Source organism: Rhamphochromis longiceps, linkage group LG20 (genome assembly GCF_057381845.1).
Source record: "Rhamphochromis longiceps isolate RC_006_pf linkage group LG20, R_longiceps_female_GT1.1, whole genome shotgun sequence".
NCBI classification, from domain to species: Eukaryota; Metazoa; Chordata; class Actinopteri; order Cichliformes; family Cichlidae; genus Rhamphochromis; species Rhamphochromis longiceps.
The window spans coordinates 23880377-23905326 of NC_140576.1; the positions used below are offsets into that span (position 1 = coordinate 23880377).

At 39.1% G+C, this 24950-nt stretch overlaps 2 protein-coding genes and 1 long non-coding RNA gene across 5 annotated transcripts; 2 read left to right on the plus strand and 1 right to left on the minus strand.

The window, feature by feature from the left end:
* Positions 1-73: 73 nt before the first annotated feature.
* On the minus strand, positions 74-13163 carry LOC146645362 (membrane cofactor protein-like). Of its 2 annotated transcripts, none has more exons than XM_085394391.1 (11): positions 13081-13163; positions 12790-12987; positions 10457-10556; positions 10304-10377; positions 7236-7454; positions 6920-7114; positions 1262-1358; positions 925-998; positions 651-830; positions 377-562; positions 74-288 (listed from the first exon to the last, which is right to left on the minus strand). In XM_085394391.1, exons 1-11 carry the CDS (start codon positions 13133-13135, stop codon positions 266-268), a joined length of 1401 nt encoding a protein of 466 aa, XP_085250517.1. In that variant the 5' UTR covers positions 13136-13163; the 3' UTR covers positions 74-265. The 2 variants fall into 2 exon arrangements, with proteins under 2 accessions (XP_085250517.1, XP_085250518.1); XM_085394392.1 differs by having other exon boundaries at positions 75-288; positions 6920-7111.
* On the plus strand, positions 2063-5879 carry LOC146645363 (uncharacterized). Of its 2 annotated transcripts, none has more exons than XR_014909128.1 (5): positions 2063-2122; positions 2822-2887; positions 3238-3393; positions 3846-3938; positions 4237-5879. It is a non-coding gene; the product is annotated as an uncharacterized LOC146645363 (long non-coding RNA). The 2 variants fall into 2 exon arrangements; XR_014909129.1 differs by lacking the exon at positions 2063-2122 and adding an exon at positions 2265-2279.
* A 6528-nt stretch (positions 13164-19691) lies between the features above and the next one.
* Positions 19692-22116, plus strand: LOC146645364 (uncharacterized). The gene is made up of 2 exons (XM_085393982.1): positions 19692-21480; positions 21582-22116. The coding sequence occupies exon 1, from the start codon at positions 19982-19984 to the stop codon at positions 21077-21079; it is 1098 nt and encodes a 365-aa protein (XP_085250108.1). The 5' UTR covers positions 19692-19981; the 3' UTR covers positions 21080-21480; positions 21582-22116.
* Positions 22117-24950: the final 2834 nt, after the last annotated feature.

Genomic DNA, 24950 nt, shown 5'->3' on the forward strand with positions numbered 1-24950 from the left:
GTTTGTACCTGTTCTTGCCCAAACGCGTATCAAAATAAACAAACTGTACTTCAGCTTCATTTAAAACATGTTTTAATGTCTGTATAGTAATGTATAATACATTTTTAGGTTATTAGGTATCCCAAATGGCTTAGGTTGATTTTAAATAAGTTGCATTTTGGTAAGAATGCAATGTTAGCTTAACTGTTTTCATCCATTGAATGCTGTTAAATAGTTTTGACAGATAGCGCTGAATATGGAAGGTTAAGGTTTGAGAGCTGGGGAATTAGCCCCACTGGTTGACAAAACCTGGGGAGGGAAAAAAAGGCAATCATAGTTTTAGTGTTGGAACAGTACTTCAGGTTACTCATACCAGGAAAAAGTACTGATTACTTACGTCTGCGTTGACATTTGGGAAGCTCAGGTAACCATCGGCCATCACGTTCACAGTACACTGTACCTGGCCCACTCATGACATAACCCATGTTACACTGAATATATATAGTGGCCCTGTACTGAAACTTCTGATTGGGGTTTCCTGTCCAGTAAGCATTAGGCACATTTGGTGAAGGACATGTTATTTCTGTGGGGGAAAAAAAAGAAAAGAATTCAACTTTAATGATTATTCATAAACACAATAAAAACTACAATCTGCTCTGTCAGAATATGACCTTTGCATTCTGGTGCAGGTGCACTCCATGTCCCATGTTTAGTACACCAAATCTCCCTTTCTCCAACAAGAGTTCCTGCACGACACGAATAGCGAATAACACTCTTGTATGTGTAAGGTTCATATTGAAGGCCGGTTATTTCTGCGTTGCTCACTTCAGGAGGGTCCTCACACACCGCAGCTGCAAGAAATACAATAATTTTAGGATGCTGAGATTCAGGAAAACCAACTGACATCTAAAAGCTGTGGTGTGCTTGTGCGATAGGCAACCTAACCTTCACAAACAGGGTTGCGTCCGCTCCAGCCGTTATTCATGCAGTGTCTGGTTGCACGTCCCACAAGCATGAACCTAAATGTCAGGAAATGGGTCGCAGAGTTCATTTAAAGACCACATCTTCGAAATGATTTCTAAAATTCCACTTCTACATTGGACACAGTGAGTAACTCGATTGTATGTTATGTTACACAATTGTAGAATAACAATTGTGACTCGAGTACAGAAAACATTTTGCGAGTAATAAATGCAGAAGTTCTGATAACTCCAAAAGGCTGAAACCCCTTTTGTTTCAAAGTTGCATTCACTGAGAATGCAGGAGGTTTAAAAATTCTTACCCCTCATCACAGACGGCTGTAGCGGTATCTCCAAATTCTACTCCAGTATATACAAACTGTCCACTCTGAATATCTCCAGCTGAGCCACAAAGCTTTCCTTTACAGCCAAAGAACAGAAATAATTTAACATGACAGTACTGCATTTCAAGAATTTTTATTGTAATGAGGAGGCAAGACAAACTATCATCATCATGTGGTGCTGTCGTTTTGGATAACACATTCATTCATCTCACCATGGATAAGTTCAATTGAGCCTCAAGACTTAGTCAAATGAGATAATGCAGTAATCCTGTCCAATTCAAGGTTACTCTCAGTGGTAACCCAGCCTAGACTACAGGGTTTGTTTTTTTTAAGTATTTAATAGAAATGCAATGTTTTAAGCACTCCCCACAGGGGTGATACCATGGTAAAATGTAAATGCGTGGAAAAAAAAAAAGTAAAGCAAAGAGGCTTAAAAATCCATATTATATGATCTAAATCATTCCACTGTAAGAAAAGTCAACTCCAGGTGCACTCAAAAAAATGAATGAGGTGGATTGTTCAGTGTATATTAATTATTTATTTTCATTTTACTTAAAATATATGTTTTTGTTAAGTTAACATATGTTTTTCTAATCAAGTCTACGTAATTGTGTCTATTATTCAACGTACATAATACTAATGTGTTACTTGATCGCATAACATTTAAGTCAATTAGGATCGATATACCTTGTATATCCACAAGGTGGCAGTAATGCAAAAACAGTTGTAATGAAACCGCGCAGAACAAGAAGGTTTCACGGCTTGTGCCTGCTCATGCGCAAGACTTCAAATTTAACTGAAAAAGGCTGTTTTGGCGCCAAGCTGCTGTTTCTTTGAGAGGTAAGACCACTTTTTTTCTTTGACTATGTTGTGTAGTATCTATATGTCCAGCATGGTTATATTTTGCGTTTGTCTTACAAGACATGTTATATCGTTTGCGTGTGCTTGTTTTACATTAGTTTTACTGGGTCCTGGACATGCTTATTTTGTGGACTGTGTAAGAAACATTTTTATTGTTTTTTGTTTTATTAAGGGATTAGCTACAGGGGTTCATGGGGTTATTCTTTCAAGGGGTTATTTTTCCATTTGCTTTCTTGGGATTCCTTTTCTGTAATCCGAGAGTCGGAAATATCGAATAGGATAGCAAGGATAGCATAAAGTGACATTTAAAATCCAAAAAGTCAAGGGCGAAAGCCACTGTGACACCATTGTTCTGCTCTATCAGTAATCTGTATTATGTAAAAATGGTCTGTAAATACAGCATGTTTCCTAGCGGAGTTATACATATCAATGTAGTTATAAATTACAGTTTGTGAAAGTACACACTTAATTTTTTTAATAAAATTATTCAAGACATATGAGTGGACAGACAATGGAGGTCGACAGACCTGGTGATAATTGCTTCTATAGAAAGTTAGCACATGGCAGTGTCAATCTCTTGCTTTTCTTCTGAGTAGTATTTTATTTAGTTGTAATTCAAACAATAATTTGCTTCTTGAAATTAAGGAATTAATTATTTTTTTTCTTTATAAATCTCAGATCCTGCCTTTACCTGCTCCCTCCTATACTGATGTGGTGTATGTGGTATTGCTGAGCTTGTATGTGGTATGTGAACTGTTATACTTTTAAAAACAAAACTGTTTTATAAGTTAAGTTTTCTTTTGTGACCCATCCCATGCCCCTGTTATTTCTTCTCCACATCTGAACCATGGTAAAGGTTGCAGTTCAAGGGCCTGAGGCATGAAATTCTTTTCAGATCAGCTGTGATCAATATTTTTTGGAACTTGATAAATAACAATAAAAGCTGTAATGGCTCCATTAGCATTTTGTGTAAATGTTTGTGTTAAAATTATAGCTTTAATGAGGTCTTACTACATTAGTTTTAGTTTGTATATGTGTACATATAGTATGTATATTTACAGTACAGTATGTTGTGTTTGTTGACATATTTTCAGGTGGAAGCAGAATATGTGAGGATTACTACTGCTGCACATGTTCCAAGGCTTTTTACACAACTTGACCAATACACTGACCAGCTCATAAAAGTCTTCAAGAAAAAAGGAGGCGTTGCAGGGAAGAAAATTAGACAAACTTTGGCCCCAGCCACACAGGTGCGTTATTCTGTTGGTAGCAAAATATTATGGCTAATAAGATCATTTTCAAATTTAAACAGCTAGTGTATGGTAGCTGCACAGTGCACTTACATTTATATTAAGCAAGACAAAGTTTGGTACTCAAAACGTTGGAAAATTTAAATTACCTAAACATATGTAAAATCTGATCCCTTGATTTAGGTTAAACCAGAAGTGAATGTTTTTATGTTATGTTTTGAATGCAAAAAAGATGATGTATTAGTTTATCTTTACCTCCATTATGGACATATATAATGTGGTGGAAACCCTGCCCAACAGGTTAACTATTCATGTCCATGTGATGATTAGTTGGTCTTGTGTACATGTCTATCTGTGCAGTGGATATGTCATTCATTTTGCGTATAATGTGAGTTTCTGTCATCCTAAAGTATTTCTGTTTTCTCTTCCTGTATCTCTGCCACTCTCTACAGAAGGAAACCATTGAAAAGGGGAGGGAGTGTGTCCTCAGGGCACTACCTTTTTACCTGAATGAAGACCCAAGCATCCTCTTCAAAGAATAATTGGTTGGTAATTTTAGTTTAGTTTTTTTATCTGTATTAAACCAAATTTTGAATAACTAATGTTGTTGCATGTTGTAATGTTGTTGTTGTTGTAATTTGCATGGAACCTGTTTAAATGTTTTGGGAAATCTTCTTGTATACCCAAACTATTTATATTTATCGTTGAATCTGTAGTCTAAAATAGTGGCGCACTGGGGTGCATGTTCCTAATATTGTGTTTACGTCATTAAAGGGTAGCTTTGGCCCTTTTTCTTTCTTTTTTTAAAACTGGATGCCATTTTTCTATGTTTTTGTGTCTAAGCTACAGCTGTTCAGAGGGAGCTGGAACAAATTACCCTTGCTATCTTTACCATCGAAAGAGCTGATGCCAGCACTCCTCCAGCCGATGTGGGTGTAAGCGCCAGACGTCTGCTTTATATTTTTATTTACGATTGAGTTCATGTTTGTTTTATAATTCATAGATTCATTACATAAGTCATCTTTTCAGGATTAATAAATGTGAAAATATATGTGTTTACATAAAGTAATTTTAAGTCACTGTTTTGGGATTGGAACCTAAAAGGGGGTACCTCTCACTTTAATTATGTAAGTGCAATAGTAGCATGAAACCCTGTGTGAGAGGGAAGGGGAGGAGCATGGACAGAGAGGTTAGGAGTCTCACGGTTTTCTGACCGTGTGCACAGCTAGTTCTGGATAACTGCTATTTTTTGGAACTTTCATGCTTTTTAGGAAGGAGTTCATTGTTACATCTTCCGTTTGTAATAAATAAACAGTCTTCAAATCATAATGCAACTGGAAGCATTTCTTTTGGAAACCAGGAACACGCGTCAGCCATAGACTCTTCTTTTTTGAACTTGGTTTATTGGAAATTACCCTACAGTGGGTATAACCATCTAGTGTGTCCTGCATGACCTGGAAGACCTGGCCTCTGCATGTGCACTCTTAATGGGTGGGATATATGCACTGAATCTCAGTTAACCTCAAGACTGAAAGCTAAGAGACAATCAAAAGTATTGAGATTTAAAGGATTTAATTGAGAGATGATACTGCACCAGAAATGTTGAAGGGTGGTGTGTATATTAGCGTTCAAGGCATATTGTTATGAGGTGGAAATATGTTCATATTCAGTTTGTGTTACGTTGTGTGCATTGTAAAGGTAATTGCAATACATACTAAAATTAAGGGTAAGTTAGGAGGTTGATCTGATATCCTCGTGTTGGTGTTGTTCCCAGATCATCATACTAAATGTTGTTCCAGGATCAACATTGCAAGTGACCAATCAGAATGTTGTGACGTCATACTTTTGCGACTTCGGGAAAAACCGGCGTAAAACAAAAAACTGTACTTAAGCTGCGTGAAACCGCCTCTGTCCGCCGATCAACTGACCCTAACCCTAACCGTAACCCTTTAATAAACAGTAAGCAGAATTGATATTGTCCTTGCAACATTGGAATTTCATAAATGCACGAATGGCTTGGAATAGAATAACGTCACAACAATGTGATTGGTCACTTGCAATGTTGAACCTGGAACAACATTTTCATGATGGTCTGGGAACAACACCAACACGAGGATATCAGATCATCCAAGTTGGGAATGCAGGATGAATGTATATTTTGTGGACTTTTAAAGACGAACAATTGTTTCCATGTTAAAATGTTTCCATCTGAAGTTTTTTGCCCAAACACTGGTAAAATAAATGTTGACAGTGGCGAGTGTTAAATGGTTACTGCTGTGCTGTTGCAAAAAAACTGAACGCTGACAAGCTGTTTTATTGTTAGACCATAATGTTGGCATGTTTTGTTAAAGTTTTATTTGGGATGGTGATGTAATTTTCTTTGATTGCTAATATCAGTGGACTATTTATTATTATTGTTGTTGTTGTTGTTGTTGTTGTTGTTGTTGTTACTTTTTTTTTTTTTTTTTTTTTTTTTTTTTTTTAAATTGTGGCTGTTGAGGTGGACACTTCACTTTGCATTGTTAAAGGAAAGCACTTCATTGGCATTGTGTTACTGGACTGACCCTAAGCAATCATTGCAAATAGCAACTTTGCTATCCATTTTAGACACTAAAAGAAAAAAACACTCACAGACCTTACTAGCATCACATGTGCATAACTCAAGTGTCATCTTATCAATGTGTTATGTGATCTTCAATGCGTTTTTTTTTTCTTCTATTTCTGGTAGATACAGACATTTAATTTAAAGTCTTGATGTTGCATCTGTCTACATACTGTTAATTACTAACCCTAATGAGCTGTTGTGTTTTATTTTGGACTGGGTTTACACAAATGCTCACTGAATGTGTTGGCAATAAAATAAATTTAAAAAAATAAGTTGGATGTACTTAATTCATTTGTGTGGAACCTGTTGACAAAATAGATTTATGTAAAACTAATTAATAAAGCACAAGGTGGCTGAAAATATAATATTTGAATTAATCTAACTTAAATTTAACATTTTACTGCCACAAATAAGAAATGTGTTGAAGTAACTAATCTAAACTATCTAACCTGAAAATATATCATCTATGTTCATACAACATAACTTGATTTAGTTAGTCTTAAATATGTCTTGTTAATCTTAAGTAGTTTTTTTAAATTAGATGAACTAAAGATTTTTGCTTTAAACTAACATAATTCAATTTCGTGGAACCTGTTGACAAAATAATTTTAATTAAAGTCAACGTTTCATTTTTTTGAGTGTGGTAGAGGTTTGTCCAGGACTCACTGTTTAGTGTTTCCGGGAGGATATTTGAAAACAGATATGGAGTGAATTATTTCTGATTTCTGAAGGGCCACTAAAATCCTCTGATGGACAAGGGTGCAACTTACAATTTAATTGAAGAGTGTTACATTAATAAATGCTATTCTAAAATATATTTTTTTATGTCAACAATAATCCTATCCTGGTCATGGGATAAAATGTGGAAAAACTAGGTTTTATAAAAAGACTTGATCAAAAAGAAATATCAAATATACTTACGCTCACACTTAAGCTTCAGTGGTGTCCATTTCCCATTAATACAGAGGCGAGACTTTCTGCCGCCTGCTGCAACGTATCCAACATCACAGTTGTAATAGACCTTTTGCCCAGAAAAGAAAGATGTCTTTGTAATGAACCTGTCAGCAAGGTGGACATTGGAGTTGCTGACAGCTGGTGGCACATCACAGCTACCTGCTGAAAACATTTTCCACAGGGGAAGATATCACTTTAGTTTTAGCAAACTCAGATGAAGGCCATTTTTCATAGTGCTAATGCAGCGTAAGTGGCGTATCAGGTAAAAATATGAACCCTTTACCAGGTGATGGTTGAATTTTATCATCAGGTATGGGAACACATTGAGGAGGTTGAGGCTTCCACTGGCCACTGGAGTCACATGTGGTCTGCTGAGCTCCATTCAGCTGGAAACCCTCACTGCAGATGAAGGTCAGGTTCTCTCCCACCTGGTATGCAGAAACACCTCCAGTTCTCTGCACAGAGTTGGCTACTTCTGGGGTTGGGCAGGTGATGCCTCCCTCTGATAGTAAAAATAAGAAAAATTTATTTCATGTCTTAAGTACAAGTGAACAAAGGTTAGAATTTAATAAATCTAAATACTTATTTTAGAAAAACTGGCTATACACTCACTGGCCACTTCAGTAGATATACCTTACTAGTACTGCGCTGAAACCATTAGCCTTCAGAACTGCTCTAATTCTCTTTTTCATAGATTAAATAAGTTAAATGAAAAAAATTTTTCTTAGATTTTGGTCCATGCTGACATGATAAGTGTCCCATAGTTACATAACCATGATGTGAATCTCTTGTTCCATAAAATCCCACAGGAGCTCTGTTTGAGATCTGGTGACCATGAAGGCCATTTAATCACAGTGAACTCATTGCCAAAGCCAACAGAATATGGACCACTGTCGTCATAAAGGGATAGACATGGTCAGAAACAATACTACAATAGGCTGTGGTGTTTAAACAATGCCCAAATAGTACTAAGAGGCCCAAAGTGTGTCAACAACATATCTCCCACACCATTACATTAACTACAGTCTGAACTGCTGTCACAAGGCAGGTTGGATCCGTGCTTTGATGTAGTTTACACCAAAATTCTGACCCTGCTATCCGCCCTAATCAGTCTGTCAATCTCTTGCTCCTTTTCCCCCTCACTTGTGAACAAGGACCCAAGATACTTAAACTCCTCCAGTTGGGGGAGCAACTCTTCCCTGATCCAGATTAGCTGGAACCTCATCATCTGCAAAAAGCAGAGGAGATCCTGTGGCCACCAAAGTGAAAGCCTTCCACCAACTGGCTCCACCTAGAAATTGTACACAGTTGTACACAGACTGAATAACTCAGCAGCAGGCCAGCACCCGATACTCCTGAAGCATCCCCCACAGGATACTGTGAGGTATGCGAATAAATAGCTTCTCCAAGTCCACAAAAGTACACTGGTTAGACAAACTCCCATGCACCCTTAAATACTGTTGAGAGGATAAAGATCCACTGTTCCACAACCAGGACAAAAACCACATTCTTTCCTCCTGCATTTGAGGTTTGACTAATGGATGAACTCTCCTCTCCAGCTCCCTGGCATTGATATTCCTGGGGAGGCTGAGCGGTGTGATCCCCCTGTAGTTGGAACACAGTCTCCGGTCCTGTTTCGTAAAGATTGGAACCACCGCTCCAAGGTCAGTCCAGGGCCACCGTCCAAGATTTCCACATGTTGATGCTGAGGCATGTCAAACAAGACAGCCCTACAACATCCAGATTATTTAGAAACTCCGGTGAACCTCATCTAATGCAGGGGCCTGGACACCAAGGAGTTGTTTAACTGCCTCAGTCACCTCACCTCTGGTGATAGGCAAGTTGTCCCCATCATACCCAGAATCTGTTTCCTCTACAGAAGACATGCCAATGGGAGGAGGTCCTCTAAGTAAATCAGAAGAGTCTGTTCAGTGACAGGTTGCTTCTCCCCAAGACAAGAACTAACAGACTTAAAAACTCCTTTGTCCCACACGCCATCAGACTGTTTAACTCCTCTCTGGAGGGGAGAGGGAGGGGAAACAGGAGGACAAAGGAGGGGGGAACAACTAAGCTGTAGTGCCTCTTCACCTCACTGTACAATACCTTGTGCAATACTTTTTGTAAATAGTCAACAGTGCAATAGACTCAATACTTGAAATGTGCAATTCACTTGTATTTTTATTTTTTATTCCTATTTATTCTATTTATCCCCTTTGTATATTTTATTTATATTTGTCTCTGTATTTATATATGTGTGTGTGTGTGTGTGTGTGTGTGTGTGTGTATGTGTATATATATATATATATATAACAATTCTGTAACTGTAACTTCGGTCGTTGCTGTGCTTTTTTTGGAAGTCGAATTTCCCAGAGGAACCCACCCGAGGGATTAATAAAGTCCTATCTTATCTTATTATCTTATCTTAAGTATTCCTTCTACTGCCCGACTATGCCCTCAGTTGAAGTCAAAAACACCCCACTCACTCTATACACCATGTGAGTAGAGGGAGTGGGGAGCTCCAATGCTTTCCCCTGCTGAATCACATGATAGGTTTTCCAGAGTTGCTTCGACACCAACAGCAATTGTTTCACTGAACTCCTCCCACACCTGAGATTTTTGCTTTAGCTACTGCCTGAGCTGCTTTCCACTTAGCCTGCTCCTGTACACCCACCACCTACAGGGGGAACCTTGCTATCGAGTCTGGCTATTGGGACATAGATTGTCACCTCTCTGGCAGGGAAAGTGCGTTGTATGAAGTTGAGAGATATCGGTTAGATATATTTGGGTTCATACGTCACATACGTCAGGCTCTGGAAACAGTTTCGTGGAAAGGAGCTGGATTGTTCCAGGACTGTGCCTGGACTTGCCCTGAGGCAGTGGGACTGTACATTGGGGGTTTTGCCGGTGGATGACAGGGTTGTTTTCTTGGACCTTCGGGTCGGGGAACGGGTTCTGACTGTTGTTTGTTCTTATGCTCCCATTGACAGTTCAGACTACCCAGCCTTCTTGAATTTACTGGGTGGAGGGCTGGAGTGTGCTCTTCAATTATCCTTCTGGGAGTCTTTAATGCTCACACACGCAATGACAGTGAGACCTGGAGGAGCATGATTGGGAGGAACAGCCTGCCTGATCTGAACCTGAGTGGACTTCTGTGCAAATAACAATTTGTCCAAAACAAACATGGGAAATTTGCTTCAACTGAGTTAAGAGATTAAACTCCCAATTTACATAACATTCAGGGATTAGTTACGCATTAACACTACCACTTAAAGCCACCCCTTACAGTTTCACAACTATTGGGTTTCCATTTACAAGCTAGTTCGAGTACTTCAATGTACCACATCACTATACCTTCACATGATGGGAATTCACCAGCCCATCCAGACCTTTTGCATATCATGTAGTTCAGCCCTTTCAGAGTGTATCTGTAGATAAGAGATGCAGTCAAACACCACTTGAAAGTCTTATTCTGATGTTTTAGGAGTTCTTCAAAGTAAAACTTACCCCTCATTGCACACAGCAAAAACCTTCTCCCCGATGTATGAATTCCCTTCATACTGGAACTCTCCATTGGGTAGATCACCAGCATTGCCACATGATATCTCTGTTAAATGCAAGATAGTAAGCGTGTAAATGACACATTACAGTTTAATTTCTAGATGGAAATATAAAAGCCCACAACCAAGGCTGATTTCGCTGGAATGTTTTATGGAGGTCTAGAAAAAAAACCGGAACATGTGAAGAAACTGATACTGTAGAGGACTTGTCATTTGATGCTTGTCTGAGGTTAAGAAGCCCAGAACTGGTCTTGATACCAGCAATATAAAAGAATTTTAAATCATGAAATGATCATTTATGGTTAAAGAGGCTGCAGAGATCAACTGTAAAACACAGTTTATCCTTCAAGCCAAAATATGTGGTGAACTACAAGCCTATTTATGGGGAAAATGACTCAAAAAGAGCAGAGTGATGAATCATGTAAGTTACATTCATTTTTCTTCAAAGAATTTTCACCCTCAGTTGATAATCTGACAAAACGTATTTCTTTAGTTTCCTTTTGCTCTGTTAGCACCATCTTGCATCTTGTAGTTTGGCAATGATTAAAATCAGTTCCATTTTTAAAAAGGCCATTGATTATGAAGACAGAACTGCATTAATCAGTTTGGTTGTAAAACAGAGGCAATTACATTACTAGTACACTATCTCTTATAATCTAGTTAAAAATTAGTTTGCAGTATGGTTATTTAGACCGGCACGTGACTCTCAAACCAAAGAAAGCCAAAGAGATCATGCCCCACATTTTTTCTAATTCACAAAGTTTTTGTTTCCTTAACTGGGTAACTTAGCATGCATCTAGACATTTATTTTTCTTAATTATTTAGTAAGGGAAAAAAGTTATTCAAAGTAAATTAAATGACTCTATTCAACTGATTTAGACTTGAAAAATGTGAATCGACCTTTAAGGCTGTAAGAAATGTTGTTGTCAGTAAATTTCCCAAACCAAATTTATGTTGTTTGGAAACCAAAAGAAAAACATCGAAGTAGAAATATGTGTGGACAATGTATATTTAGAAAGAGTAAATGAAATAAAATTTCTTGGGGTGATCATTGACCACAAGCTCTGTTGGAAGCCACACATTACTTATGTTCGGGGGAAATTGGCACGGGGCATTGCCGTCCTGGGGAAAGCAAAGCATATGTTGGATCAGAAAGCACTGCACATTTTATACTGTGCTTTACTACTGCCATATATGAGCTACTGTGTAGAGGTCTGGGGAAACACATACAAAAGTAACACACAAACAATAACTATAATACAGAAAAGGGCCATTAGATTAATAAATAATGTAGGGTACAGGGACCATACAAATGCACTCTTTGTCAAAATGCAAGCTATTAAATTCCAAGACTTGGTGAAGCTTAAAACAGCGCAAATAATGTATAAAGTCAGAAATAAATTGCTTCCCAAAGAAATCTGTAAATTGTTCATAGAAAGAGAAGGTGGGTATAACTTAAGAGGGAAATGGAATTTAAAAATACAAAGTGCTAGAACAACTTTAAGAACTATGTCAATCTCAATTGCAGGAGTTAAATTATGGAACAGTCTAACAGAAGAAATAAAAGACAGTCAAAACATAAAACAGTTTAAAGTAAAATATAAAAACCTAATTTTAAATAAGTATAAGAATGAAGAAAACGGGGTTAACCCAGGACGGTAATGTTGCTGGTAATGGTGTTGCGGTTCTTTTTTGTTTTTTTGTTTTTTTGTTTTTCCATAACTTGTGTATCTGCAAATATACACATTCTGTATTTTTCATATGCAAGAAACTATACTGTGGTGGGGCTTGCTAATTTCTTGTTTTTGATTTATGTATGTTATGTTTTGTTTTACTTCATATGTTTCATATGTTGTTTGTTTAATTTAAGACAAAAAAAATTAAATGAATGAGAGGTAAAACTTGAGGGGGTAGGGACAAATAAGTAAATACTTCAGCCTACTCCTTTTCAAACAAATAATGGAATGATATTTTGTAATGATTGTGAAGGCACATGTTTGAAATGTTTGAAATAAAAATGAACTGAACTGAACTGAAACTGTGTGTATTCTGACTTCTTTTTATGAACGACTTTTTTCTTGATAAATTTTTTTTACTTGTATATCTATTAAACACCTTCCCCAGTAGGGGGTGTTAGCGGGCTTCTGCGCTGCTTTAAATCCATCTAAGTAAATTACAGGTCTAAGAATATCTCAGTAAACAGGCTGCTGAGTGAAACAACACGCAAGCGACTCTTTTTTTTTTCCGCCCTTGAAAACAAATAAATGGTCAAATTCTTACTTTCGCATTTTAAAGTCAGTTTGGTCCATTGTCCATCAACACACTGCACAACCCTGCTGCCTCTGAAAGCAGTGAAGTCGTCGTCACAGCTGTAGTAAACTTTCTCGCTGTGGCTGAATTTCTGTCTCCTGGCATATTTCGTCTCCAGTTTGGTGTTCGGGTATTTATCTGGTGCTGAACAATCCTGTGATACTTGACCTGTATTTTTGGGAAATCATACCATCAGTTTTATAAATAAATACATCATTTACATGATATACGAAAATAATAAATGAACAAATCACTATTTACCTGAAGCCGGTGAGGCTAACATGAAAACCAAAATACTCCAACCGACAGTCCTCATGTTGTCTTGCTTGTAGGCTGTCCTTAGAGGCAGATGCCAACAGGAGGATCAAGTGAAGCAATTTATAGAGGAAGACTGGGACAGCCCATCAGGGAATGGGCATGAAAACATAAAGCTGTACGATAAAAAAAAAAAAAAAAGTCCTATAATCTTCATTTTAGTATCTATGATTTAATCCCTGAACAGCCCAAATACAGCTCACGCGTAACAGTAATATCTATACATTTTAAGCAGGAGCACAGGTTTATTTTTAGTGAGTAGGTGGTTATTTGCTTATTCATCGTGTAAGATTAAAAAGAGATGAAGGTTCTACGAGGCTTTAGAAACAGAATAAATTTATAATGGGCTTTCATAGCAAAAAAGGATTATTCCAGTATAAGAATGCTATTTAAACTGGTTTAGTTAATTTGGTCCTCTAATATGACCTGCACCATATCCTGCCTTTACAATATTAATATACAGACGCTATTTTTTTGGAATTGAATTTAACTGTATGACCATTTTAATCCTGCAGATGAAGCTGACATTGTGTTTCAGCTGTTTGTCGTGTTACAGACTTGACCTTCTTTTATTCTGTGTAATCCATTTCAATGCCGAGGTGATCCAGTCGTGATTTAAGACTTCCAGCAAATGGCAGTTCACAGACGTGATAAAAGACGTAACAAAGTATTTTTATGTAAGCACAGACACCCATAATAACAGGGGAGCCATGACGTAAAGTGTGTAAGAAGAGTGTGGGTGAGCGAAGGAAAATCCGGCAAAGTCATTTTAACTGCCATAAATGTAAATTATGTCAGTTTGTTTAATTTATTGTGTTCATTTATGTTATTTATTTTCTTTATTTATTGTTCCTTTTGGGGTAGGAACTAAGGTTCATTCTGTGTTGCACACAGGCTTTTTTAAGTGACGTAAAGGGAAGTAAAAAGCATGTGCAAGAAGCTAAGTTAATAAGTTAACTAAGGCAGAAGAAGGAATAAATAAGCAGTTTAAAGTAAAAGAAAGCTGCAAAGAAGAAGAAATTGGGAATTATTTTTGTTAAGTTTTGTTCCTGAAGCGGACTCATTCCCTCACGGTTACGTGCAGCCAGCGAGGTACGTTAACTGTGTTTGTTTATCGCGTATTTGTTAACTTGGGTTTAAATGTTTATTTGTAATATTTATGTTGGTCATTCTGTACTTTTATGTAATAACAGTTTGACGGTGGATTTTATGGTGTTTCTGAGGAGAAGTGTGACAGAAGAATAAATCCATCTGTGAATGAAGAACCGTGGTGTCGTGTATTAACTGGAGGGAGTGACAGTCAAACTCGGACCTGCCCAGACTCGCCCTATCAGCGCAAATTCGACAGCTCATCAAGACGGGAACACAGATAAGCCACTGTTTAGGACACACAGGTTCATAAGGTTTTCATGAAGAAGTCTATAAGCCAGACTCTAAAGTTTTTGGTCTGAAAAGTAACACAAGAGTTGGAAACTAAAAGGAACTGTGTATAGCCTGGCAGCCACGCTGTTTCACGTATATGAATGTGCATTTACGTAAGAGATGTAAATTCATGTTCAGCTGAATAATTATAGTTGGCTCTGAAAGGGCAGAAGTAAACTTTGTACATTTTGACAGAAATTCAGTTTGTATTTATGGTTCAGTGTCTTTTAAGAACTCTGTTAAGTGTACTTACTCTGTAATATTCTACATGTATGGGCTAATTTGAATGAGAGTGACTTCATTTAGTTAAGCTCATTCTTTCAGTATTCACAAATGTTGTTGCAGCTTGCTCTTCTATGCTGCCTGTGTATATCTGTGTCTAAATAATCAAAATGTCACATACAAGTAAAGAAGCTCAGGGTGCAGTAGCTGCTCCGGAAGAAGAGACTGAGTTAGAACAGACAGGTGAATCAAATATCGGGCAAAATATAGCACCACCTGAAGAGCCTCGTAGAAGTGAAAGAGCCCGAACATTAACAGAAAAAGGAAAAGAGTTTCAGAAAGAGCAAATCAAAGGGCTATTGCTTCGCTTTGACAGCAAATATGAACGATGGAAAGCTCTGATTAAGGTAGCTAAAAGATCTGTATTAAAACAGGATCCTAGTGACATCCTACAAGAACACATCACCAGTATTCAAAGGGAATTATCTGAGTTGAACATTGCTTATGATGATTACAGAAGAATTGATCAACCAGCCCATGACATGCGTCGCAAGATGGATAACTGCATCTCGATCACAAAGACTGTAGTACAAAATGCTCAATCTGAAATGCAGGGAACAGCGGAGGAGTTGATTTGGCCAGATAATAGTTCTGTATTCTCATCGTCAGCCTCCAGTGTTTCACTTCCTGCCTCTAATGGTTCTAAAGCTTCTTCTATTCACTCAAACGTATCTTCACTTAGAAGACAAGAAGCTGCTGCCGAGTATGCAGCTACACAGGCTGTACTGCAGATTATGGCTGAACAAGAGGGCCACGAAGAGAAACTGCAAAACCTTGAAGCTGAAGAGAGGTTGATCATTGCAGACCAAGAAGCAGCAGCATTAGCTCGTCGTCTTGAAGGAGAAAGGGAAGAAACTGAACGTAGGCTAGAAAGAGAGAAACAAGAGGCTGCTCTCTTAAAGAAACAGCAAGAAGAGAATGCTGCAAGAAGAAGGTCTGTAGAAAACCTAAAGAGAGAACTTGAGCGTTTGGAAAATTTGAAAAGGCTGAATGCAGCCAAAGCAAGGCTTCAAGTATATGATGAGAGTGAGCTCAGTCCAGCCCAAGGGAATGCTGCACAGAGCCTGGATCTACATAAGGTTATGCAGCCACTCAATCAGGTGAAGACTGAGGACCAGCACTCACAACCACCAAAGGATGCAGTGCTAACACATGTGCTCCACGATAGCACAGGAGAGCTCGTGAAGGTCTTAGCTGAGGCTATATCAGCAAATAGGCTACCCATTCCAGAGCCCACAGTTTTTAGTGGTGATCCACTCAAGTTTAATCATTGGAAGTCATCCTTCCAAACTCTTATTGAAAAGAAAAACATTCCAAGCTCGGAGAAAATATTCTTCCTCCAGAAATATGTTGGAGGAGCAGCTAGAGAGGCATTAGAAGGTTATTTTCTGATTGGTTCAGATACTGCATATGTTGCTGCATGGGAACTCCTCAATGAGCGATACGGCCAGCCTTTTATGATTGCCAAAGCCTGCCGAGACAAATTACATGCCTGGCCAAAGATAGCATCAAGAGAGAGCGCTGACTTAAGGAAATTTGTGGACTTTTTACGCAGTTGTGAATGTGCCATGGCTCACAATGAGAGTCTGCGTATTCTTGATGATGGCATTGAAAACCAAAAACTGACAGCCAAGTTGCCTGATTGGTTAAGCAGCAGATGGAACCGAAAAGCCACACAGTATCAGCTGGAGCATGGAAGGTTCCCAGATTTCAAGTATTTCGTAATTTTCCTGACTTTGGAGGCTAGTATTGCTTGTAACCCTGTTACATCTTACTATGCTTTGCGGCAAGGGGAGCCAGAAAGGACAAGATCTAAACCTCAGAATGTAGTGACCTCTAAGAACCAAGCAGCAAATGCAAGGATTTTTACAACTAACACCACTGAGAAGAGCATAAGCACATGTATGTTTTGTAAGAAAACAGGGCATGTCTTGCACAAGTGCCGTAGACTAACTGCAAGGCCAGTTGCTGACAGAGTGAAGTTCATACAAGGTGAGAAACTGTGCTTTGGCTGTTTGAGTTCTGGCCATCAATCCAAGCATTGCAGCAACCGGATGGTCTGCGACACCTGCTCAAAGCGCCACCCCACATGCTTACATGAGGGTCGCTCAAAGCAAAAGGAAAATGACGAGACAAGTTGCAGTAAAGAAAGAAAGCCACAATCGCCGCAAGACACCACTCACGAAACCACATCCAATAGAGTTGTGCATGATGGTAACAGTGCTCAGACTTCAGCAATAGTTCCTGTTTATGCATCAATGCCAAGTGATTCAAACAAAGAAGTCCTTGTCTATGCTCTGTTAGATTCACAAAGTGATTCTTCATTCATTCTTGAAGAAGTGGTAGATGCTCTTGATGTTAATGCAGAGCCAGTCAAGTTGAAGCTGTCTACAATGTCTTCCAAGGAGACAATTGTACCATGCAAAAGACTCAAAGGTCTACAAATAAGAGGGTTATCTTCTTCTAAGAAGATCACAGTGCCAACGGTCTACACTCGTGAATTCATACCTGCCAATCGTACACACATTCCAACACCAGAGACTGCAAAGGCATGGCCTCATTTAGAGCATCTTGCGGAACACATTGCCCCGCCGAAGAAATGTGAAATCAGTCTTCTTATCGGGTATAACTGTCCACAAGCACTAATGCCTAGAGAAGTTGTATATGTGGTGAGGACAACCAGCCCTTCGCACAGAAAACTGACGTAGGCTGGAGCATAGTGAGCTATGGTGATCCAGGTGAACACTACAGTGATGCAATAGGAGTAAGTCACCGCATCATTGTAAAGCAAGTGACCCCTGAACCCAAAGTAACAAGTAAGTTGAAGAGCGAAGTTCATTATGTTTGCAAAACAAGAATTAAGGAGATGACTGCTCCAGAAGACATACTTAAGGTGCTGGAATCTGACTTCAGTGAAAGGCTTGGAGAAGAGACAAATCTCTCGCAAGAAGATCTCCGGTTTTTGACTAAAATGAAAGAAGAAATTAAGCACAAAGAAGACGGACATCTTGAAATGCCTCTGCCTTTTAAACAGAGCAGGCCAGAGCTACCAAATAACAAGCCAAGTGCTGTTCAACGCCTCATGTGCTTGGAAAAGAAGCTCAAGAGAGACCAGAAATATCGGAGAGACTACATGAACTTCATGGAAGACATTATCAGTCGTGGTGAAGCAGAAAAGGTCCCAGAAAAAGAGCTTGATAAACGATCAGCTTGGTATATTCCCCACCATGGCGTATACCACCCTCAAAAGCCAGAGAAACTGCGAGTGGTCTTTGATTGCTCGGCAAGATTTCAAGACATGTCATTGAATGACTACCTTCTTACAGGGCCAGAGCTCACAAACACCTTGGTGGGAGTTCTTTGTAGATTTCGAAAGGGCCCAGTCGCTATTATGTGTGATGTGGAACGAATGTTTCATCAATTCCATGTAAAGCCTGAAGACCAAGACTACTTGAGGTTCTTATGGTGGGAGAATGGTGATCTTGAGTCTCCGCCATCAGTTTTTCGGATGAAAGTCCATTTGTTTGGAGCAGCTTCCTCACCTGGCTGTGCCAATTTTGGACTTAAACATCTAGCCACAGAAGGTCAAGATCGATTTAACCAAAGCACTGTCAAGTTCATCCGAAGAAATTTTTATGTTGATGATGGACTGGTGAGTGTAAGGCCTGATGCTGAGGCAATCAAGCTGATCAAGGAAGCAAGAGAGCTTTGCAGCACAGGCAAGCTTAGACTACACAAGTTCATTTCTAACAGCAAGAAGGTATTGGAGTCAATACCAAAGGAAGAGTGTGCAGACAGTGTCAAAGAACTGGACATAGATTTAGGGGAGCCACTCCTAGAAAGAGCACTGGGCGTGCAATGGTGCGTATCCTCTGATGACTTTCAGTTCAGAGTAACTGTCAAGAAACACCCAATGACGAGAAGGGGAGTGCTATCCACAGTAGCTTCCATCTACGATCCTTTGGGTTTCGTAGCACCGTTTGTTTTGCGTGGGAAGTTGATCTTGCAACAGTTGAGTCGAGAGAAAGCTAGTTGGGATGAACCACTTTCAGAGGAGTGCAGATCACAGTGGCAGTCATGGTTACAAGATCTCCATAACTTGTGTCAAGTAAAGATTAAGAGGTGCTACATACCAGCAAGCTTCATAGATGTCAAGCAGTACGAGTTACATCACTTCTCAGATGCTAGCTTCACAGGTTATGGGGAGTGCACTTATCTAAGAGCAGTGGACTCTAATGGCAGCGTACACTGCTCACTTGTCATGGGGAAAGCACGTGTTGCCCCCACTAAGGTCACAACAGTTCCAAGGCTTGAGTTGTCTGCAGCAGTGGTTGCTGCGAAGATGGGTGCCATCTTAAAACATGAGCTCGAAATAGACAACCTTAAGGAATATTATTGGACTGATTCAAAGGTTGTTCTCGGGTACATTAATAATGATGCCAGACGCTTTCATGTTTTCGTGGCAAATAGGATCCAGAGAATCAAAGCCACCACAGATGTCAACCAGTGGTATCATGTGCAGTCCGAAGACAATCCGGCGGACCATGCTTCGAGAGGGTTATCGGCAGATCGGCTCGTTGCTTCAAATTGGTTCACTGGCCCAGACTTTCTGTGGGAAAGGGAGCTACCCACAAGAGATGCTAAGGTGGGAGAGGTTAGTGATACTGATCCAGAACTTCGAAGGGCTCAGGTGCTCAACACCAGCGCAAGGATAAATAGAACATTGTTGGACCGCCTGACTAAGTTTTCTGACTGGAAAAGAGTTGTTAAGGCTATTGCTTGTCTTAAACGTCATGCTAAGCAAGTTAAGGGTCTTAGTCCCAAACTCAATGGAAGTACAAGTGCTGAGGAAAGACAACAAGCTGAACTTTTCCTAATCAGATTGGTCCAAACAGAAGTATTCAGCAGTGAAATCAAGAATTTACAGCAATCCAAGGACGTAAAATCCAAAGACAAAGCAAACAAGCTATGCAAATTAAGTCCATTTTTGGATGAGCAGGGTGTGCTGAGAGTAGGCGGACGCTTAACAAGAAGTGATCTTCATACACATGTTAAACATCCTGCTATTCTGCCAAAAACAAGTCACGTGTCTTCTTTATTGATCAAGCATTATCATGAGAAAGTACAGCATCAAGGAAGAGGTATGACTGTAAATGAGTTGCGATCTAATGGGATATGGGTCATTGGATGCAGCAGTGCAGTTGCCTCACATATCTTTAAGTGCGTCACATGCAGAAAGTATAGAAGGAACATACAAGATCCAAAAATGGCAGACTTGCCAGAGGACAGAATGGAAATGACCCCTCCATTCACATATTGTGGCATGGATTGCTTTGGACCATTCTATGTGAGGGATGCAAGAAAGGAACTGAAGAAGTATGGTCTTCTCTTCACTTGTATGTGTTGCAGAGCTGTACATATCGAAATGCTTGATGACCTCAGTTCAGATGCCTTCATCAATGCATTGCGCGTATTCATTGCAATACGTGGGAATGTAAGGCAGTTGAGATGTGATCAAGGTACCAACTTTGTGGGTGCAAAAAGAGAGTTCATGGACTCAATGAAGAACTGGGATCATGAGCAGGTGAAGGAATATGGCTGTGAGTTTGTAATGAATCCCCCATCATCAAGCCATATGGGAGGAATTTGGGAGAGGCAAATAAGGACAATCAGAAGTGTTCTAACAGCAATTCTTGATCAGTCTGCTAAAAGACTTGACACCGCCTCACTTAGGACTTTTTTGTATGAAGTGATGGCTATTATAAATAGCAGACCGCTGACAACAGAGCACCTGAATGATCCAACAAGTCTTGAACCGCTCACACCAAATCACATTCTTCTGATGAAGTCTAACATCATATTGCCACCTCCGGGTCAGTTCGTGAGTCAAGATTTATACCTGCGTAAGAGATGGCGTCAGGTGCAGTTCTTGGCGAATGAGTTTTGGACAAGGTGGAGGAGGGAGTACCTTCTTAATCTCCAGCAAAGACGGATATGGCATGGGGATAAAAGGAACACCAATGTCAATGACATTGTTATTCTTCAAGAGGACAGTGCTCCGCGAAATCACTGGAGACTAGCAAGAGTCACGGAGGTGTACCCCAGCTCTGATGGAAGGGTCAGAAAGGTAAAGCTGTTGGTTAGTGACTCAACTTTGGACAAACAGGGAAAACGCACAACTAGGCCAGTTTATCTTGAAAGGCCAGTGCAAAAAATAGTACTACTTGTTGAAGCAGAATAAGCATGTGTTAAACTAAATGCTTATAACTTGAAGATGCAAATCTGTGAAGAAATCTCAAGTTGAGATTTGGTGGGAGTTTAACTGCCATAAATGTAAATTATGTCAGTTTGTTTAATTTATTGTGTTCATTTAATGTTATTTATTTTCTTTATTTATTGTTCCTTTTGGGGTAGGAACTAAGGTTCATTCTGTGTTGCACACAGGCTTTTTTAAGTGACGTAAAGGGAAGTAAAAAGCATGTGCAAGAAGCTAAGTTAATAAGTTAACTAAGGCAGAAGAAGGAATAAATAAGCAGTTTAAAGTAAAAGAAAGCTGCAAAGAAGAAGAAATTGGGAATTATTTTTGTTAAGTTTTGTTCCTGAAGCGGACTCATTCCCTCACGGTTACGTGCAGCCAGCGAGGTACGTTAACTGTGTTTGTTTATCGCGTATTTGTTAACTTGGGTTTAAATGTTTATTTGTAATATTTATGTTGGTCATTCTGTACTTTTATGTAATAACAGTTTGACGGTGGATTTTATGGTGTTTCTGAGGAGAAGTGTGACAGAAGAATAAATCCATCTGTGAATGAAGAACCGTGGTGTCGTGTATTAATTGGAGGGAGTGATAGTCATTATTGTAGCAGCAACAACAGATTCCTCTGAAAGCCACAAGCAGCCTCTCCCTTTCCAGGTGCAGCAGAGGTTGTCCTCATAATCCAAAGCAGTTCAACACCAACCAAAACACCACCTTTACAAAATGATCGTATAATGTGTCAACAACAGTTTTCCTAAATGTCCTGGAGATCATCATGATGATTGATGTTTTTTTCTTTTTTTGGAAAATGTGAGGTGAACACTTGTGTGTTTTTTGTTTGTTTTTGGTCAGCTGTGGCTTTCACCTTGGAACCTTACCATTTTTGCCCAGTCTCTTTGTTAGCACCCCATTATGAACTCTGACCTTAACTGAGACAAGTGACATTTTCATTCCCTAGTTTTTTTGTTTTTGTTTTGTTTGTTTTTTAGCTCCTGGATGAGTCATTGATGAATTAATAAATGCAATTGTTAATAATAACAGTTAATAAAATCAATTGCCATTTAAAAACTGCATTTTTATTTACTTTATCTAGTCTCATCTGAAATGAAAAGACTTTGTGCGATGATTTGAAACATGTAAGTGTGACAATATACAAAAAAGGGGAAAATGTTTTCTCAGAGAACTGTATACAATGGCTAAATTTATAGAAGGAGAGTAAAATTTATATTTGAAAATCTGCTAGTTTGGAACATGTTTTAATTATTCCCTCCTGCATAGGGAACCAAAATTAAAAATTTCAGCAACTCTAATAATGGTTATGAAACTCAGGACATGCTGCTGGTGGTGGTAGAGTTAGAGGTCTGAGCATAGCTGGACTGGCCATCGGGCATACCGGGCATTTGCCCGGTGGGCCGCTGGCGATTTTTTGTTTTTATGGGCCGATCGATTTTATTTTTTTTTTGGAAGGGTATAAATAATGAAAGGTGTTGGATTGGCCAGTTGGTCATGATTGACTCTGGGCTGGACCAATTACAGCCGAGGAGGTCGGATGCACCCTCCCCCTTGTTTAGCAATCTTATAGACGAACTAAAGAAAATGGAGAACAAAAAAAGGAAAGAAGGTGCAGAAAAAATTAGGACCAAAAAGAAACGAGCCCTTCAGGCAGACGCTGCCAAATGTGTAAAAATAACTGAATTGTTTGGCGGTAGCTATGGCATAGCTTCCACAGATTTAGCAACATCAGCAAGTGGTGGAGGCCAGCAGGTGGATAAGGGAAAGGGGAGGCAAGAGGAGGAGAGACCGAGGCGGCCGCCGGTCATAGTGGCAGAGGAACTGAACTTCAGGCAAGAAGTTATGACCTGCTGTCTGTGTCAGATATAAATCAAGTTTAGTTGTAGTTTGTTTTCGTTGTGCTGACTTTTTACAGGCGCTTAGAATAACTGGTACTGCGTACTAGCTAGCATGATGGAGTTTATATACTGCTGGGCGGGTGCTATGAAGTTACTGATAGTAAATTTTATTTTATGCTTCAGGTTAGTTTCTCAAACTCCTCAAAATCTTAACAAATTGTGCCAATCCTTACATGTTGCACCAGGCTGATTTATCATCTAAAGTGGAGAAGTCTGTGACAGAGGAGACAGAAGAGCAGCAGAGAGAGATGGAGAGATGACTTCATGTCATCCATGAGGGATGCATTTGACATATGTTTCACATATTATAGCCCAACAAGTTACTCATAGCAATTTAAATACCAGCAATCAGTTTTTGGCAGACTTTTTGGCACAACACCGGCTATTGCAGTTAATAATACAACAGCTTCTTGCCATTTTTTGTGTTTCTTTTTATCGCTGTGTAACTGAGCTCAATTGAAAGCCTGCATGCGCTAGTACCTCTTGCCACAAGTTCCCAGAATCCTTTGCGGTTTTACCCCTGAATGACGTCACATTTTTGGTGGGCCGGTCTCTAGTCAAAATGCCCGGGCCGATTTTTTGTCCCAGTCCAGCCCTGGGTCTGAGTCACTATAACTGACTGTGTATCAGTTATAGTCAGTCAGTTTTGGTATTTAAAATTGCAACCTTTGCAGCAGCTACAATATGATTCTGTGGAAAAGTCACTCCATATTTCTTCATATTTTGATTCCAAGAAGCCAAACCTTGTAATTTTCTCTTTTCTTTCAGTCCAGTCCTTGTACCGAATTATTTTCAGAGGAATGATTTTTTAACACTTGAACAATTTAAGCATACAAAAAACTAATGATGAACTAATGTTGTGCGTCTATCTTTAGAGGCTTGCTCTCCCACTCTAGCACACAGACACACACACTCATCATATTTAGTTGTTCAGTTGTTTCAAACTCCTCAGAATGGCATTTTTCTCCTGCTCCAGGTCCTTGATAACCAAACTGCTTCCCCAATATAACATTTAAAATAAGTTACGAATTCACTTTATCTGTTTAACCATTATTTTGACATCAATATATTTTAAAGAACAGTAATTGTGCACTACAAGTTGCGTCCCACAGTGTATTTGCTAATGCTAATGCTATCACTGATTTGCAACCACGTTACCATGCATAATATATGTTTGTAATGTTTTGGGGGTTTGTTTTTTTTTTAATTTACACCAAAAATGTGATTCCCAGAAGAGCTATTAGGACTATTAGAGCTATTAGCCAGATACTTAGCATATCTCAGTATGTCATAAAAAAAAAATCAGGGAAACAGGACAAGTGAAAGACAAAATGAGAAATAACAGACCTTAAAAATGAAAATAAGAACAGTAACTGAAACCCACGTCCTTAAGAAATGAGGAGAAAAATCTAGCTATGATTTTACACAGGACCTGAGAGATGCTTTTGGCCCTTCAGTTGATCAGTCTTCTTTGTCGAAGCCTCGTCAGGGATGGAAGAGAGGCGGTGAGAAAAGGTTGAGGTAGGCCAAATTACAAGAGCTAAGAACTGCACTGAAAATCAGTGGCAACGGGCCTGATGGAGTGATGAATTCTGGGTTCAAATCATCGTCATGTACGACTGAAGTCATGAGAGAGATGCAACAGTGACCCACCATGCAAAAACCACTTAAAATCTTTTTACCAAGAAAACAAAAGTTGGTGTACATTCCTAGTTTTCAAATACCCGTTGGAATATTTTGTTCTGTAATCAGTTGTTGAGTTTTCCAGGGCTTTTTTTTTATCTCATTCCAGTCATTCAAGGCCTTATTTAGGCGTCAAAGCAATGTGAGGGTCATTTCTCAGCAGTGCTGCTTTTACTTTCTTTTTTCTTCATGCATTTCCCTGATTTCCTGGTAGTAATCACAAAAAATACAAATCAGTATCTTAAATCATGAATCAAATAAGTT

What these genes read in the sequence shown, in the direction of transcription:
- LOC146645362 (XM_085394391.1), bottom strand. Translation starts at nt 13,135, where the DNA reads ATGAGGACTGTCGGTTGGAGTATTTTGGTTTTCATGTTAGCCTCACCG. An exon ending in TTTGCTGTGTGCAATGAGGG is followed by an intron (nt 10,378 to 10,456) that starts GTAAGTTTTACT and finishes TCTTATCTACAG; the next exon opens with ATACACTCTGAAAGGGCTGA. An exon ending in TAAAATTCAACCATCACCTG is followed by an intron (nt 7,115 to 7,235) that starts GTAAAGGGTTCA and finishes AAATGTTTTCAG; the next exon opens with CAGGTAGCTGTGATGTGCCA.
- LOC146645364 (XM_085393982.1), top strand. Translation starts at nt 19,982, where the DNA reads ATGACTGTAAATGAGTTGCGATCTAATGGGATATGGGTCATTGGATGC.